This window comes from Hippocampus comes, unplaced genomic scaffold (assembly GCF_001891065.2).
Source record: "Hippocampus comes isolate QL1 unplaced genomic scaffold, H_comes_QL1_v1.1 scaffold187, whole genome shotgun sequence".
In the NCBI taxonomy this organism is placed as follows: domain Eukaryota; kingdom Metazoa; phylum Chordata; class Actinopteri; order Syngnathiformes; family Syngnathidae; genus Hippocampus; species Hippocampus comes.
This window is the reverse complement of record NW_017828852.1, coordinates 282,652-300,914: the sequence shown is the minus strand read 5'-3', so window position 1 is coordinate 300,914 and position 18,263 is coordinate 282,652. Positions and strand designations below refer to the sequence as shown.

The 18,263-nt window shown below is 39.5% G+C and overlaps 1 protein-coding gene and 1 long non-coding RNA gene across 3 annotated transcripts; both read right to left on the bottom strand.

Annotated features, from left to right (window-relative positions):
• Positions 1-249: 249 nt before the first annotated feature.
• LOC109508610 (uncharacterized) lies at positions 250-591 on the bottom strand. The gene is made up of 2 exons (XR_002166702.1): positions 472-591; positions 250-351 (listed from the first exon to the last, which is right to left on the bottom strand). It is a non-coding gene; the product is annotated as an uncharacterized LOC109508610 (long non-coding RNA).
• Positions 592-1,321: 730 nt separating this feature from the next.
• On the bottom strand, positions 1,322-11,441 carry LOC109508612 (apoptosis regulator BAX-like). 2 transcript variants are annotated; one of them, XM_019858649.1, is made up of 6 exons: positions 11,197-11,441; positions 10,924-10,954; positions 6,848-7,012; positions 6,586-6,724; positions 3,715-3,819; positions 1,322-1,659 (listed from the first exon to the last, which is right to left on the bottom strand). In XM_019858649.1, exons 1-6 carry the CDS (start codon positions 11,213-11,215, stop codon positions 1,519-1,521), a joined length of 600 nt encoding a protein of 199 aa, XP_019714208.1. In that variant the 5' UTR covers positions 11,216-11,441; the 3' UTR covers positions 1,322-1,518. The 2 variants fall into 2 exon arrangements, with proteins under 2 accessions (XP_019714208.1, XP_019714207.1); XM_019858648.1 differs by having other exon boundaries at positions 11,188-11,440.
• Between the last annotated feature and the right edge of the window lie 6,822 nt (positions 11,442-18,263).

The following is an 18,263-nucleotide window of genomic DNA, read 5'->3' as shown; positions in this document are numbered from 1 at the left end:
AAAAACGGGCATTCTTATTAAGTAGAAAATTTTGTAAGTAGAAACGTGTTTTCCATGTAAATACCCTTATTCGTTCCAGCCCTCCCCCCCAAAAAAATGCAGACCTAAATGTCTCCTAAAGCATCAAAATATGTAACAAATACATGTTACGATTATTGCACAATAAATGAGAGTCGTGCATAATGTAAAAAACAAAGAGAAAAGAATAAAAATGGTCATTTAACTTTTAACTGCGTCCTCATCATTTTCTTGCCCTCTTTAGTCCATGATCTCTCTCAGAGGTGGTTTTTGCCGATGGCGTTTTGTAAAGAACTGATCCAAGGACGTTCGTAAGTAGAGGTACCACTGTACCTGTTTCCAGCAGCTCCTATTTATTTTGTTCTTCTACTGCTTCCTCTCATAACTTTGCTGCTGTGAAGTGGGAATTTCTTCATTGTGAGACTATTAAAGGTTTTCTTATCTTATTCTTACTTATATCAAAACAAGTGTTAATAATACTGTAAACAATTCCAGTCATACCTCGGTTTTCGACCATAATCCGTTCCAGAAGGCTGTTCGAAAACCGAAACCACGTAGTTTAAAAAAAAAAAATAAAAAATCTTTATTGAACACGTCTGCTCACAATGGAGCACTACCCGAGGAAGCGTCACTTCCTTGTGTAAGGAAGGCGAGAGGAGTCAAGCGGCGCATTCAAGTGCATTCAGTTTGGTCAAGAACCCATTTTCGGTTGTAATCCAAGGCATAAATGAGTCTAAATTTTTCGTCGAAAACCGATTTGGTCGAGAACAGAGATGTTCGAAAACCGAGGATTTACTGTATTTGTATATTCCCTTACACAAATCAAACAAATGGTAATAACTGTCAATCTTTTTTGAGATACAATATTCGTCCCTCCATTTTCTAATCTGCATTTCTTCACGAGGGTGGCAGGGCATGGTTGAGCCTATCCCAGCTGTCTTCGGGCAGTAGGCGAGGGACACTCTGAACTGGTTCCCAGCCAATCTCAGGGCACACATAACAACCATTCGCACTCACAATCACACCTGGGACAATTTAAAGTGTTCCATGAGCCTGACACGCATGTTTTTGGAATGTGGGAGGAAACCGGAATACCCGGAGAAAACCCACGCAGGCACAGGGAGAACATGCAAACTCCACACAGGAAGGCCGGACTCGAACCCTGCATCTCTGCACTGTGAGGCCGACGTGCTACCCAGTCGACCACTGTTACACCCATCACAACAATAATGCCAAGTTAACTTAAGAAGTCGGAGTCTGACTTTTGTAGGTTAGTTGTGGAAATCATTGGTTGTCATTTTTCTTAATTTGGTGTCTGACAATTACAACCTACTTTGTTTGATAAGACACAGTATGACTAGAAGTATGAAAATACCAAGTACTGTATTTGACATAGTGGTGCCAACATTTTTTTTTTCCCAAATCTAAAAATAAAATCCTAAAAAAAAAAAAGGGTGAAGGCTGGTGAAAATAGTGGCGGCATGTTGATTGGGAGGTCCCTCAGGAGTGTCTGGTCAGCTTCCAGGTGATAAAACTTCCTACAGCGAGGCCACCGCAGAAGATGATGACGAGGCTGTAGAGTTGGGAGTTCAGTCCCACGGTCCGCATGGAGGATGTTGCCAACTCAGAGAAACTGTTGATCTGTTGACCAAAACAAACCTATTGTTGAACCAGACGACAAACACTGCTGCTTAAACACCACGTCAAAACTGACGCATTATGATGATATTGAATCATTGACATGATAACTGAATCAAATCGTCTACTTCCCTGTGCTGCCTCCTGTAACTGCGCTCGTTTCACAGTACTAAAGGAACAGCAACATGTAGCAATCGAAAGCTAACGCAAGACGCACAAAGATCACACGTTCGCTGGTGGGGTTTTTGACATAGAAAAAAATAAGCGACAGAGTGAGCGGGAAAGTCTTAGCTCAACCAGTAAGTAATATCTGGAAAACAATACCGAAACTTTGATGCCACAGGGGTAACATTCAGGCTGAAATATGTGCCACCAGAGGCAGAATCTAATTAACTGAGTTTGAGTAAGGGCATTGAAAAACAGAATCTGAATCGTGTTCAATTAAAAGACCTGGGATGAGTTCAATGCGGCCATGGCGTTATGGTTTGAATAAAAACTACACGGAAGACGTACTGACTCCAGGGCTTCGTTTTGATACATTGCAAAATATACACTGTCCGTTTCTAAATTTGACAGGAAGAACCTTTTCATCCGTCCCTTACCCAATGGCTTGTACCACAAAGGTTAAGAGCTGCTTAGAGAAGATAGGTTTTTTTTTTCCCCCGGCGCACATGTGTCACATGCTCAAAACGAAGATGCTGATTGGACAAAGAAGAAATATGAGTTCTGCAACCGATTGCTCATCCTCCAGTAACCGGATTTTGGTCACACGAACTACATTTGCGCATTGACGATTTGAATTTTTACTTGTGAAACTGAATGTGATAAGTCAAGCAAACCGAATCTGTGTGGAAAAGATTTGAATTTGTCAAACTGAATGCGAAAAAAAAATGTAGAGAACTGAACTTTCAGTGAGGAATCAAATTCAAATTGTACAATTCAGATTTTCATAGCAGGGATTCAAATTAAAGAATGCAAATTCAATGTATGTAATTCAGACACGGTTTTTCAATGCACAAGTTTAGTGATTCAATTCAAATACTGTATACATTTTTCAGACGGAGTTTCCAGTTAAACATATTTTAGGCCATAGCAACGTTAGCACTACGACATGAGAATGATGAGTCAGTGTGCGTGATTAGTACGGTATTTGAAATGGTACTGCATAATCCACAACATGTGGTAACAACGGAACCTATATCTGTAAATATAGTCAAGGCTAAAAAGTGTTCGATGAGCACCAAGTGTCCCTCTTTGGCTACATTGGACAATTTTCGATATTTAGGATAAAGGTAAACATCACGGCTACCCACCGGTCGCATTTGTGATCATCTGAAAAGCTATTTTGATGAGATTACAGTGGCATTCACCATTTATTAAAGAGATGCTAAAATTAAATAATACACATACTGTAGATACCGTACTTTTTTTTTCGCCCCCACATAAACGTTTTCTGACATTTACCACAGACACACACACATAGACACACACTCGCGCACACACATTACTTTGTGATTGGATGGTTGAGGATGCAGAGGCGGAACTTCTGCCTGCCTGCGCAAAAGCTTTCCATTCAAACGACATGCGACAAGGTTAAAAATAGATTCGCTTTCGGGCTCTTACGGACATGATGCCAACAAGGAACATCCCCGGAGGGAATGACCTTGCGTTTGCGGTCACGTTACATGACAACCAATCACGGATTTTGCATAAATTGCAAAATATCGGCTGATTCAAGGCAATCAGATCGGTGGGAAGTCTACTTTTGATATCAAATGACCTGCTACTAAACCAGGTTTGCCGCACGTCTGCATGAATTCTTGTTCCACAACTATGAGACAAAAGAGATTGTGTTTGAACTTATGACTCTGATGATATTTCTATAGAAACACAAATGAAGCAAAAAGAAGCAAAATGTAAACATGTCGCGCCTATTAGCAATAATTATCAGAGGTTTAGAGTGTTTGCTTTGTGAAGAAATGTCTCTGTGATTTTAGAAGAGACACATGGGAAGTGAAAGTCTAAACAGGAAGAAATTAAATCAGGCAGGATACACACCCATCCACCATGTTCCCGAATCCAGCTTAGTAGGTTGTTTCGAAAGAAATCCACAGTCCAAATCAGGATCTCCTTCACTGACTGCGGGAGATGAGCCTCAACCATCTGGTGGATGCAGAGAATCAAAGCACAGGAATTATACTCGTTCACACATCTCAATAGCACCGTTTACAAATGCTGTACAGTGAAACTCCTCTAAAATCGAAACCTACATGGACGAAAATACCCCCCGAGTGTGAAAAAATCTTCATGCATTAACACCATTCCCATTCTCCTGCCCCCCATACAATGAAAAAAAAACCCTGTTGCGTTATATGACATCTTTTTCTCTGCTCTTGCCTCTCGAAGAGATTCACTACAACGAGGTCTAATCCAACAGCGACCTCTACTGCTTCCTTCAGAAACGGCAACAGCAACCACCATACTGGTTTACATAGTGAATGGAATGCATCTGATTAGCTGCTCAGAGTTAATTGCTTATGGCTCGACGGACAGTCAAATAAACGAACATTTCCTGGAATGCTTTACTTGTTATCATGCTAAAAACCTTACGCTAACTGGAGCGCTAATTAGAGAGAAGGCGAGTTCCATCACGCTCACTATGGCCATCGAGGACTACGAAGCGTCCCGTGGCTGGCTTTAAAAGTTCATTGCATGACATCAGCTGAGCAACGCTGTCTTAGGTGTCGTTTGAGGGGAGGTCGAGTTAGAGACAGTGAGATAGTGGAAAGAAAAGCCACCGGGTCCAGGAAGTATTTGTTATTGTTAGATTCAGACGCAGCATGAACGTTGCATTGCTAAAATGGCTACAAAACGGACCTTTGGATGTCAAGCAGCTAAGACAAGAAGCACTCTGACGCTGGAAGAGAGGGTAAAAGTGATCAAAATGAAAGATGGAGGAAGCAAAACAAAATACATTATCCAAGAAATTGATGTAAGTGAAAGTGAATCCTGATCGTAAATTTCGCAATTTCTTTCCCTTTTTTTTTCTTTCTACACTGACTATATGAAGTGTCAAATAAGTGTGTGCTCATACTTATGCACTATTGGAATAAAAATAGAGTACACATATGTTTGTGTGTGTGTGTGTGTGTGTGTGTGTGTGTGTTTACATCTGAGATCAAATTTGCTACAGTGAAAAACCCCCTGTTGTGAAAAATTTCTTGCTGCAAACATGATTTCGTTGTAGAGGAGTTTCACTGTACAATCATTTTTGCTTTTCGATGAAGTATGTGACCGTGAAATGCATGTCTGAGCTCTAAAAGTTCAGCAAAATAAGTTTCCATGGTCAGCAACAGTTTAACGTCGTGAACATTTTGGGCTGATTTAGATTTTTTTTTTTCCTTTCTCTTCTTCCATAGGCCTTCATCCATGTCAAAAGTCCGCCCGCATGAACTGATGAGACCGGTATAACCCTCTGCCTTTACAAAGATGCATTCATAAAACTCCGTTTTGATAACATTTGACTCGGTTCCTATTTCTGCCCACTAATGTAGCTCAATAAGGTGGTCAAAATATTCGCAAATGTTTTCTTGTGGTACTAACCCTTTCGGGGACAGCGGTCACTACAGTGGACATCTTATCATGTTATCAGGTTACAGGGTGCATGAAAGGGTTAAAGTCAGGGTCAGTTGCGGAGTGGGCTACTTGGTCAGTTTCCTTAAGGAAGGGGTACAGTGATGGGAAAATTAATATTTGGGGGGCTCAAGTTCAGTTGAAAATTTAAAAAAAAGCTCCAGGTGGTTTAACTGTTTACATTTTATTTTTAACTGAAGAAAATGTGAAATATCTTTTCGGTCTGTGTCCTACAGATTATTTGTCTCCAGTTCTGGGAGTTTATTTGATTTGCTACAGTTACTGCAAACATAGTTCATTATATTGTTTCACAGTTAACGATTGAAAGAGGTACTTGACGCACAGAACGTCCACAAGACCACTTGTCTGAGATTGTAAGTTGACTTTACTCAGCTGTAGACTATAGACTTCAAATACTTGGTTACATACATCTTCACTTGTAATGTGAACGATGGACAGTGCATAAAGGTACAGCTTGTTGACTTGACAAGTTATCAAATATTGAGAGTTGGATTTATTTATTGTCAATAAATGTATTTATGTTGTTGAAATGTTTACTTTTGTTGGAAAAAAAAGATGATTTGAATGAAGTGCAAGATAAACCTCATATTGTCAGTTTAAGTGCAAGATGTTTATGGCCGTTTTACTCATTTTTACTACCTGGCCGTTTTACTCATTTCAAGTGTCTTGCTCGGAAAAAAAGTCCAAATTATTTGAGCAAGTAAAGAGTAACTTTAAGTGATTACTTTGAGAAAGTAACATTCCTAACACGCTTCGTGGCACATAGTTGCTTGGAGACCAAGCCTGCCAGTGCAAAGCTACTACTTTTGAACGATCAGCTGTTCTAAAAGCCAGAAGTGGTGCAACGAAGCACCAGTGATGTGTTGAAGATGTTCTTTTGCTATTGTTTGTTTTGTTTTTTTTTTTTAAATAATTCCATAATTTCTTCCTCAAAATTGTGATTCCATATTTTTCCCCCACTCTGCTTGGTCTAAAAATGTAACTGTCGACCACATTTTTTTTCCTGACTTATTTTAGCCTTTCTTAAAGCCACAACGTTGGCTATTTGAAATGACTTGAGTTTTCGCATATTTTCAACAAAATTAAACATCTGAATAAGCATCCCCCGAGATTGGCGATTCCATCATTTTTGCCAGGCGTTGTGTTAAAAAGCTTTCCATTGAGGTGGTCTTTGGTTTGGTCATTTCTTGAATGTCAAAGTCTACATGCTGAGCCATAGTCAAGACAACAGCCTGCAGCAAACTGTGTGATGTGGTTTAAAATACACAAACCCACCTTGAATGCTAACCTCCCAGCAACATAGAAGAGCACAGCAATTCTCTCCCAGGTAATGCCTTGCTCAAAGACTTTGTCTGCCACTCTCTTGAAATTTTCCCACTTGGATCCTTCCACACAGCCTACACCATCAATTGCACTGTTCCGCAAAAGGAAAAGATCAAGGTGATGATGATGATGATGATAGATAAAAAAATAAATTAATTAAATGTTCAATTCAGTATGCATTTACACCATAGCATGAAAAAGAGAAGAAACTTACTCCTGGAATTCTTTGTCTTCTTTGACCCTGTCGCCAATTATTCGGATCATTTTGCCCAACTGCGTCACAATCTTCTGCTCCTGACTACTTCTTACTTCCACAGCCAGGGGAGTGAGAGGAGGGATATCTTCTGAGGGCACATCCTTCAGCTCTTCCTCAATGACCCTGGAGAAAGAACACAGACACCTGGTGAGAATCTAGACCACTGAATTGGCCGACAACACTTTGGAATCTATTAGATACATAAATTGATGGCCATGTGGCGAGCAGGTGTTATTGGATGTGATGGATAGACGGATACTTGATTCATCCCATGGATGATTTTAGATTGTTACAGCAGCAATATTCACAATTATTATTAAAAGAAAAAAGGGAGCAACAGAAAAGGAATATAAAAGGATTCGAGGGGTCCCAAGGAAAATTCTACTGCTTCATCGATCTGAGCCAGAAGAAAAGTGAAAACGATTTCAGATGTTACCTGTTGAGCCATGGCAGTAATAAAAAAATAAAAGGATACACATCTTCCAGTATGTTTGACAATTTAAATGAAATCTTTAAATGACCTCACGCCACCTTATCTCTCTGAGCTCATCCACCCCTGCACACCTGCCCGGCGCCTCAGGTCTGTGGACCAGACATTGTTAGAAGTACCAAAAACTCAACGGAGGCTCAGAGGGGATCGAGCCTTTTCCGTTGCTGGTCCCTCTCTCTGGAATGACCTCCCACTGAACATTCGGCAAACCCGCCTCAAAACTCACTGGTATTCTTTGGCATTTGACTCAGCATGACTCAGATTTGATCTTAGTTTTACTGTTTGGTGCCTACTACCATCTTTGTTCCTGATTATCACTTTATTGTTGTATATATGTTAGTTGCTCCATGTACAGCACTTTGTATGAAGCAATGTCTGTTTGAAAGTGCTCTATAAATACAGCTGAGTTGAGTTAAACATGAACATGCAGAGAACCTGTGAATATGCATTGCACGTGTGCTCGAATATACTGCATGTCGAATAGTGACTGCACAAGTGAAAAGGTATACGTTTCTAGCTGTTTATAGGTATACGTTTTAAGTTGTCCATAGTTAATCAAAAACTAGTTAAATAATTAAAGTAATAATTTACATTTTTAAAAAAAATATACATCCCCCCTAACTCCCCTCAATTGCTCAACAGTAATTGCTGTCCGATTTCTGTAATCTTTCAGGGAAGCAGACTGATCATCCTTTGGTCGAATCACACTAAAAGATTTGCAACCATCTGCTTTTCCTTTGAAAAACAATGACCGGATCAGTAACCACACAACAATTTCAAAAAGGTTGGCGAGTACAACATCAAACCCTTTAGTGCAGGGGTGTCCAAAGTCGGTCCTCAAGGGCCGCTGTCCTGCCTGTTTTCCAGCTCTCCCAGGAGCAACACACCTGATTCAAACCATCAGGATCGTTCTAATGCTGCTTCAGAGCTGGCTGAGGAGATGCTCATCTGAATCAGGTGTGTTGCAGGTGGGAGAGCTGGAGAACAGGCAGGACAGTGGCCCTCCTGGCCCGGAGCTGGACACGTCTGCTTTAGTGTGATATTGCTGAATTATTGTTGTTTTCATTAATACATAATTCCAAACAAAAGAACAATTGGTTAACAAATAGTAGGGCTCATTTGCTGTTGCAGAGTGTCGTGGAGAGGATGTGAATGATTTTCCAAGATGGAGAAAATTTCGGCCAGTGATCTCTCGTCAATCACTGATTTAAACATCTCGATCTAGTTCCATGACGTAACCAGCCTTCCTTTTTTTTTAATAATCTTTATTGAACAAGTCAGAATAATAACCAGCCTTCCTGTTGAGTCGAGTGTTTTTTTTTTCTTCGTCACTTGCATTGATGCTGCACCCCCAGTAGATGGCACTAGTTACCACAGAACATCTTGCTCCGCCCATTGAAGGATCTGCGCTTCCTCCGGAAATGTGATTAGTGTGTGGGGGTTGTGCATTCAAGTTCAGAGCTGTGAAACTATTTACCCATTTCTGATGTATCTTTTTGCATGTTTATCACCATTCAATGTTTCAGATGATCAAACGCCTCATAAAAGACAACCCTGGTTCACAAAATTCCATTTCTAAATGAAGATTTTATTCATTGGGACTACTGTATTTTTTTCTCTGATGTATATGTATCACATTTTAATGTTTCGAATTGTCAAGCCAAATAAAAAAAAAAAAATCAGAATAAACAACCCAAGCAAATAAAATGAAAAGTAAATAAAATTTGGATTGTTGTTGTATGTGAAAAAGTAACTGCCCCCTGAATCTAATAAAGACGTGTGCGACCCATTGCAGCCGTAATTGAAATCAAGCATTTGCAATAATCCAGTGGAGAATTTTTGTCCACTCTTCTTTACAAATGTATTTAATGCGGTCATTTGGATTTCAAGCATGAACTTTCTGTTTATGATCATATCACAGCATCTGAATTAGATTCAAATTCAAACTTTAAAATTGAACTCAACTTTCCAGATATTGTGGTTAACTTTCATACGGCTGGATAGGGGTGGATTTTCTTTCCCCTTACTAAATTAAATAATCAGTTAGAAATGGCATTTTGTATTTATTTGGTCTTTGTGACATTAGCATTGGCTTTATGATACAAAACATGCAGCTGTGGAGAAAAAAATAAAATAAAAACAGAAAGGGCCAATATGTTTTCATGCCATTTTAAGTTCATCAACGCATTCCCAGGCAATCACATGGCTTACAAATCGAGAGAACAAACAACTGGCAGTAATATTTATAGTGATGTGTGAGAGCAGCGGTGCCAAAACCGTCTCTCGAGGGAGTTCAATAAGTCCCGCAGAATGATTTTGAAAGTGAAAAAATATCCATCACACTAAATGTGTATTTTATAATTAGATAAGCGCTCTGGTAGTGTCATGAAAATAAACACAATTGTAATTACATTTCTGTTAGTGTAAATTATAACACATAATGATCGGGACTATAGGCAACCAAAGTTCACATTTGTCAACCAAGACGAAGCACTTAGTTCTGGGTCAGGTCACTGGTTTTCCTGGTGTTAAAAATTTGAAATGGTCTCACTCTATTGACGTGATTACAGGTACTATGGGTTAATATGATTTTGGAAACCATGGTCTTTACATCACTTTTTTTCTGAATTTGTAGATACATTTCAGGATTTTGAAAAATGAAATGCAGTTTTCGGTTAGGCATACACGATCTACAGATGTATGTGGTCATTTAAAGTAGAGAATAGTACAGTACCTCAATGCCATTCAAACGTTTCTGAATAAAAATAATAATAATAATAATAATAACCAACAATCTTGTCCGTGTGTGTATCTCTAGTGTGAGTTCATGTAAGATTGCAATAGCTAGTTGTGAAATAGAACCATTGTAAACATTTTTACAAGGATTAAAAGGTAGCTGGAGTTGACAAACTTTCTAATAGTGTTTTTCCCAAATTGCCTACCAGCTAGAAAATAAACAGGATGTTAGCTGCTCAGATCCTATCGAAACATGAAATGGGACCCAAGAGTTGTTTTTTTTAATTACTATCTGACATACAGTATGACGTTACAATACAGAGAGATTCGAGACACCTGAGACCTTATTACTACACCTATCTACCTGTGCACAAAATAATAGGGTCCAAGTGTCGCCCCTAAAAGTGGAAGGAAAAAAACTGCATACAACAGATTATCGAGGCTGTATAACGATGCCGACGGGTCTTGTTTTTATTGACACGTGTTTTCCTACTGGTTAAATTAATCAATGTAACGACAACAAATATTTCAATCAATAGCCTAAGAGTACGTTGTCAATCAAAACTGATATCATCGTTGAGAACTGTTAACTTTTCATTCGTCAAACGTCACAAATGGATTCATTTTCGGAGTTTCTTTATCTTTGTACCATAAAATATAAAATAAGTATTATTCAGTTTTATGATGGCAGATGTTTTTGTTGTGCGTGTTAAATTAGAAAATACGATGTATGTGCAATCAACATGCATATACTGTACAATCTATTGCTGAGGGAAAAAAAGAATGAACACGGAAGAGAGGCACTTACTCCTTTATCAGGGCTTCTCCGATCCTCTCATCTGTGGAGACATACAGCACATTTATAATGAGTAGGCGAGATCTGATAACTTTTTAATTTTTTTTTTCATCCGTCAAGAGAGTGTTATAGTTTTGGCGTTCATTGGCAGTATTTTACTTACTCTTGTACCGCTTTTATTCTAATTGGATTTTGTATAACTTTACGAATGACAAATCATGAAATTTTAGACAATATGTCAATGTTAAACAGTTCATGTTTCGATGCCAAGCTTACCTGATATACCGTTTCCTTCACACGCCATCGTGTTAAAATAAAACGAAAGTAACGGCGTTAAGTCCACTTCCTGTTATTTGGCGCACGCACACACCAAAGATGAGGCCAGTGAAGTCGATGACTCTGAAACTACCATATAAATAGCTCAGATTTTTCTGTGACACAGCCTATAATGTACAACAAACTTTGTCGAGAGAAATCCCCAAGTTCTCTTTTTCTTTCGCCCTGGTTATAGGTAGTTGACGATCAAACTGTAAACATTTACTGCCACCTTCAGGATTTAAGAGTCCGTTACATAATGGGCGGGGCTCCGCCCTGTCGCTTTTTTTTCAAGCGTTAGTCATTTTTCGAATTGAAATAATCTATACACAAAATACAGAAACATGTACTTGTGCCAATTACATTTGCCCAGAGACAAAGTGTAAGTGTAGTGTTCATAAAAGTGATCACGAATGGCGGGCCGTGCATTTCAACCTTAGGCCTTCAGTGACGTCACATACATGAACACAATACTGTATAGGCTCGTCAAGCAGCACTTAATTTCTGGAGCATTTAAAACCATCAAGTGTACATTCACAATTAAGAGCATCAAACTAAATTTACAGATAGTCAAAAATAAAAAGATGATTTAAAAATACGAAATAAAATGCCACCCAAATTACGCTGTGTGATCTTAAACAAGTCTGTTAAATAAATTGCGCAATGTCGCAGTTTCATATAAGACACCAACCAAACAATAACAAAACAAAATATTCTTTGAAAATAAACAGATCATTTGCATTTTGAAAATCGGCGATACAACAGCAAATAACTGAAAATGTTGAGCAGCTGAGCTTGAACGAACTTTCGTGCACAAAGGTGACTACAATGCGCCATTATAAATTGCAGGTGAGCAGATTTATTTGATACATTTTTGTATCTTTGTCATTTTATTTCGTTACCATGAATTTAATACTAACGAAATAAAATGACAAGAAGAAATGTAAAATAAAATTCATTTACTCACCAATGTTGTGCCTGTTCACTGAGGTGCAGATCTACGTGAGTGTCCCCAAACGTTTTTAAACGCACCGTAGCTTGTAAGTGCCCAGCCGTTTCCTTGCTGCCTTAGTAAAACAATCCAGTGTGGCTCCAAACACCAAATCGGTCAGTTGCAAGCAATAGGCATTCCCAGCAGTACAACTTGCAGCATTTCACAGAGGCTGTGAGCCACCACGGGTACCGTTCATAATTGCTCGTCTGAAAATGACGGACAAACCCTTGTCCTTGCTGGGACAGGCTAGCTAGCGCAGGAGTTGGGCGACCTCTTTGCACAATATCCAGCTTTTCGTGGAAGGCACGTCTTGAAAATTGTGTGGAAAGTAGTTCTGCAACCAGATCAACGTCTTCTCCTTTGGCCATTTTGGGTTAAAATGTGAGTGATAGCTCTAGCAGACGCTAATCCAATCTTTTTTTTTTTTTTCCAAATCTTTATTGAACAAGTCAGGATACACTTCTCAGGAACCAGAAAAGGCGCTAATCCACTCACCGAACGCGCATGGCCAGTCTCGACGTAAGGCCTTCTAGCTGGCCCTAGTACGCAGACGAGTGATTGGCTATTGAAACCTGACTGTGCCCATTCACTTACAGCGCACAGGGGCCTGCTCTGTTTAATCTGAAGGCCCCAAGCAAGTTTAATTTACCTGGCAACACAAGCTAGCTGAAATATGATTGGTTAAAAACTTGACCATAATAAATAAGTTCGACTAAGTGGAAATAATATGACATAAAGAATACAGAGAATAATTTTGTTTACATATTTATGAAAATAAAATAACAAATTAATGAAAAGTAAATTCACTTTTCTGAGAATGTTTAGGCCAGCAGAGAAGGCCTTGCTGGCCCTGAGGGTCCGCGCCTGCTTAATATTAGTTCAAATACTGGAATAACTCTTGCGCCTCCATCTAAAATGGTTCATTTATCTATCTTTGCCCTCTGTTCAGATGACCAATTTCCTAATATAAACGATAAAACAAGTTTGAAATTTGCCTTTTTTGACCATGGTGTTGTTGGTGTGTCTTCATTGTAACTGTTAGAACATTTTGCTTGATCAAATACCTGTTCTTATTTTAGGTAGTGGTAATTGTAATTGTAGTGGTAGTTGTGTCATCTAGCGGTAGAGAAAGAATGTCATTTGAACAAGCGCTTTCCCAAACAAACACTGACCTATAACGTGTTTTGCTGTGTGGAAATGAAGTACTCCACCCACAGAAGAGAGGCAAAAGGGGAGAACTTGACAGCCGGAACAGATGAATGGAGATAGCAGCGAGGATATAGCAGTGAGAGCCAAGGAGCAAGTTAGAACTAAACAGATTATTTTTTCATTTCACTGATTGGGGAAGAGAGAATGCCGAGCAGAACATGATGCACAGGACAGACATATGGCAACCTGGAAGAGTTTAAAAGCTCTCCAAACTTTATTTATGTCGACTGAGTTGACAAAACTAACATCTCAGCAGGAATAACTAATTCGACTCGTGGAGCAAGTAAAAACATTGAAAGCCATGCTAATGGAGAAAAACAACGATTTTTGAGCGAGAGCATATACAGTATATGTATTCGGGATGTGAATCTCAGCACTGAGGACGATTCGATACACATCTCGATGCACTACCAGCGATGCGATACTTAAACACTACAAGGAATTTTCTGGCGACACGATGCGATACGTTTCACTGTCTTCAAGACGTGATACGATGCGATACACATTTAGTTCAAATCAATGCGATCCAATACGATACAATGCAATTTGTTGCGATATTGTGCAAATAATTAAACATGATGCAAATAAGCAAAGAAAAAAAGTTTAAAAAAAGATGGAATTCAGTATGGTATTACAAAAAGGATACCACTTTATTCCTTATAAACAGTAGAACGTGTAAAACAACTTATTTAAGCCCTTTCACAATTGGGTTTTGTGCAAAGAAAATGTAAACAATTTGGCACCTGAGACTCACAGATGTTGCTGTAGTGTAAACACAGACAGACTACTCTCACTGAGTGTCTTATATGAAATATCCATCTCCATAGGACAGAAAATAAAATACAATTTAAAAAATATGGCAGTCACAGGCTAAAAGCTGCTGTGTGTATTGTAGCGTACACAGACCACTCTCACTGAGTGTCTCAAAATGAAATGTCCAAAGGAGTCAAAAAAATGTAACGACTCTCCTTATATTCACCAGGATAGGTTTCACCTGGTCTACTGCAAATGTTTTTGCGAGGACAAATTAAGTGTGTGTGCTATGCATCGCACATGCTCCTTCATTTCTGCGCCAGACCCCGCCAGTATCATGTTAGTGGCATTATCCGTGACTAACGCTGTTCTCTTATTGCCAATGTTCCACTCGCGGCAAACGTCGCGCAGTAACTCCGCAAGGTTACTGCGGTCAAGCCAGCGTCCGCTCGCAAAATTGAAGTCAAGTGAGCCGCCACTGCGATTTTCAACACTGTGCATTACGGTAATCTGCCGCGAGCGAGTGGCGGTGGCCACCTTCAAAATAAAAGTACCTCCACTAATGCATAAACGTCATTTGTTTGGGTGAAAAGAAATTAATAAAAATATAAAATAAGTACTTTCTTGGCTGTCAGCTAACGATACGTTCACCCCGGAAGAACAAGAACTCTCAGAATAGCACAAAAAAAGCATTCTCAAATGGAGATAGAAAAGTTAATCTGAAAACATGTTGACATTTTCGACCGTTTTAGGAAAATTCCTAAAAATAGAATGTTCGTTATCCCATGAGAGCTGTAGGTCTGGGGGATAACTACAGCACTCCCAGTGTCCAACCCGACCACTTTCATCCGAATCCGATGTTGCATTTGGGAAGAAAAGGCCTCTGAAATGGGAAAATATGACCTTATTCCTGACAAGTTGGCTGAACGCCTAACATGTTGACATTTTCGACCGTTTTGAAAAAATTCCTCAAAATTGAATGTTCGTTATCCCATGAGGGCTGTAAGTCATGGGATAACGACAGCACTTACGGTATCCAACCGGACCACTTTCGTCCAGATCCGATGTTGCATTTGGGAATAAAAGGCCTCTGAAATGGGAAAATATGACCTTATTCCCGACAAGTTGGCTGAACGCCTAAAATGTTGACATTTTCGACCGTTTTGAAAAAAATTTTAAAAATTGAATCTTCGTTATCCTGTGAGGGCTGTAGATCAAGGGATACCAACAGCACTTCCGGTATCCAACCCGACCACTTTCGTCCGAATCCGATGTTGCATTTGGGACTAAAAGGCCTCTGAAATGGGAAAATATGACCTTATTCCCGACAAGTTGGCTGAACGCCTAAAATGTTGACATTTTCGACCGTTTTGAAAAAAATTCCTAAAAATTGAATCTTCGTTATCCTGTGAGGGCTGAAGGTCAGGGGATACCTACAGCGCTTCCGGTATCCAACCCGACCACTTTCGTCAGAATCCGATGTTGCATTTGGGAATAAAAGGCCTCTGAAATGAGAAAATATGACCTTATTCCCGACAAGTTGGCTGAACGCCTAAAATGTTGACATTTTCGACCGTTTTGAAAAAAATCCTAAAAATTGAATGTTCGTTATCCCTAACATGTTGATATTTTGGACCCATTTGGGAATAAAAGGCCTCTGAAATGGGAAAATATGACCTTATTCCCGATAAGTTGCTGAACACCTAAAATGTTGACATTTTCGACCGTTTTGAAAAAAATCCTAAAAATTGAATGTTCGTTATCCCTAACATGTTGATATTTTGGACCGTTTTGAAAAAAATTCCGAAAAATTGAATGTTCGTTATCCCATAAGGGCTGTAGGTCAGGGGATAACTCCAGCACTCACGGTATCCAATCGGACAACTTTCGTCCAGATCCGATGTTGCATTTGGGAATAAAAGGCCTCCAAATAAGGAAAATATGACCTTATTTCTGACATGTTGACGGCGGACAAGAGACTCAACTGCCTCCATGTTCTGCCCCCTCCACCCTACCCCCGTGTACCCCTGCCTCCTGCCACAATCGGCGACGAATGTGAAAGGTGGTCTCACGAGCAATGCCTTGGAATGACCGTGGATGACTTGGCAAAGGCGAAAACAGGGAATTGTTCTTGCATTGTATGTGATCCATGAGTGTGAATTGGACACCTGGGAGACCTTCATCTATATATATCTGTGTGTGTGTGTGTGTGTGTGTGTGTGTGTGTGTGTGTGTGTGTGTGTATGTGTGTGTGTGTGTGTGTGTGTATGAACATTGTGAATATGTACATGAGTGTAAAATTGTGTAAATTTGTAAATGTGTGTATTTGTGTATATGGACATTGTGAATATGTACCTGAGTGTAAAATTGTGCAAATAAATGTGTAAATGTGTGTATTTGTCTTTGTGTATATGGATATTATAAATATGTACATTAGTGTAAAATTGTGCAAATAAATTTGTAAATGTGTATTAATTTGTGTTTGTGTAGATATGTACTGTATATTTGTTTGTATGTTGAAAGCAGTGGCGGATGCTAGTCTGTAAAGGAGGGGAAGCTGAATTTCGACCGACATCATAAAATGTGTCAGTTTATTTATACATGAATTCTACTCTCCGTTCCTATTCAAGAAAATGATCTGTGATGTGTGAACTACAATAAAACCCACCAGAAATAAAAGATTAATTTGTTGCTTGTCGTTTTCAACAAAGAGAGTGTCACTAAGATGATGAGAAAAAGTCTCCAGCTCAACTCAGAACAGAGTGAGAATTGAAAAATGCTCCTATGGATGCCGACACCAAAAGATCGGGTTTTAGCTCATTTCGCTGTCAATCAAAAAGAGATTCAGCCTCAGACAGATCATCAGAAAACAACTTGATTGTCCGGGACAGCCGATAAACACCCACTGTCCATAGACTCCCAGAGAAGCTGAGCGTCCACTGGGCAGGACAAAACCAGCATTTATCCAATGACTCGTCTCGTTTCAATGCATTGGGACAACCTATGTGAACTCTCCCGACGCCCAGTGTCCGTGCGGTCCACGCTCAACATCCACACATTTTAAATCACAGTGAAGCTGCAGGAATGAATGAGAAGACAGTCGCATCGTAACCAGTAATAAGCTGATTCGGAACAACAGTTGAGTGCGTTGTAGCATGTATTAAGTCAATGACATGGACACACAATTGCGTTCAGGCCAACTTGTCGGGAATAAGGGCATATTTTCCCTTTTCGGAGGCCTTTTATTCCCAAATGCAACATCGGATCTGGACGAAAGTGGTTGGGTTGGATAGCCGGAGGGCTGTAGTTACCCGCTGACCTAAGGCCCTCACGGGATAACGAAGATTCAATTTTTAGGAATTTTTTCAAAACAGTAGAAAATGTCAACATTTTAGGCATTCAGCCAACTTGTCGGGAATAAGGTCATATTTTCCCATTTCAGAGGCCTTTTATGCCAAAATGCAACATCGGATTCGAACGAGAGTGGTCGGGTTGGATAGCCGTAGGGCTGTAGTTACCCCCAGACCTACAGCCCTCACAGGATAATGAAGATTAAATTTTTAGGAATTTTTTCAAAACGGTCGAAAATGTCAACATGTTACGCGTTCAGATCAACTTGTCGGGAATAAGGTCATATTTTCCCATTTCAGAGGCCTTTTATTCCCAAATGCAAATTCGGATTCGAACGACAGTGGCTATGGCCATCGAAGCATCCCATGGCTGGCTTAAAAGTTCATTGCATGCCAGGAAGTATTTGTTGTTGTTAGATTCAGAGGAGGATGGACATTGCATTGCTAAAATGGCGACAAAACGGACCTTTGGATGTCAAGCAGCTCAGACAAGAAGAGAAGAGCTCTGATGCTGGAAGAGAGGGTAAAAGTGATCAAAATGAAAGACAGAGCAAGCAAAATAAAAGACATTATCCAAGAAATTGATGTAAAAGAAAGTGAATGCTGATCGTAAATTTTGCAATTTCTTTCCCTTTTTTTCTTTCTACACTGACAATATGAAGTGTCAAATAAGTGTGTGCTCATACTTTTGCACTATTGGAATAAAAATAGAGTACACATACGTTTGTGTG

Excerpts from the sequence above, each read along its gene's own strand:
- LOC109508612 (XM_019858648.1), bottom strand. The coding sequence starts at position 11,215 with ATGGCGTGTGAAGGAAACGGTATATCAG. Across the intron at positions 7,013-10,923 it reads GGAGAAGCCCTGATAAAGGA|GGTCATTGAGGAAGAGCTGA; the intron begins GTAAGTGCCTCT and ends TTCTTTCTCCAG. Across the intron at positions 3,820-6,585 it reads CTGGGAGGTTAGCATTCAAG|ATGGTTGAGGCTCATCTCCC; the intron begins GTGGGTTTGTGT and ends TGCATCCACCAG.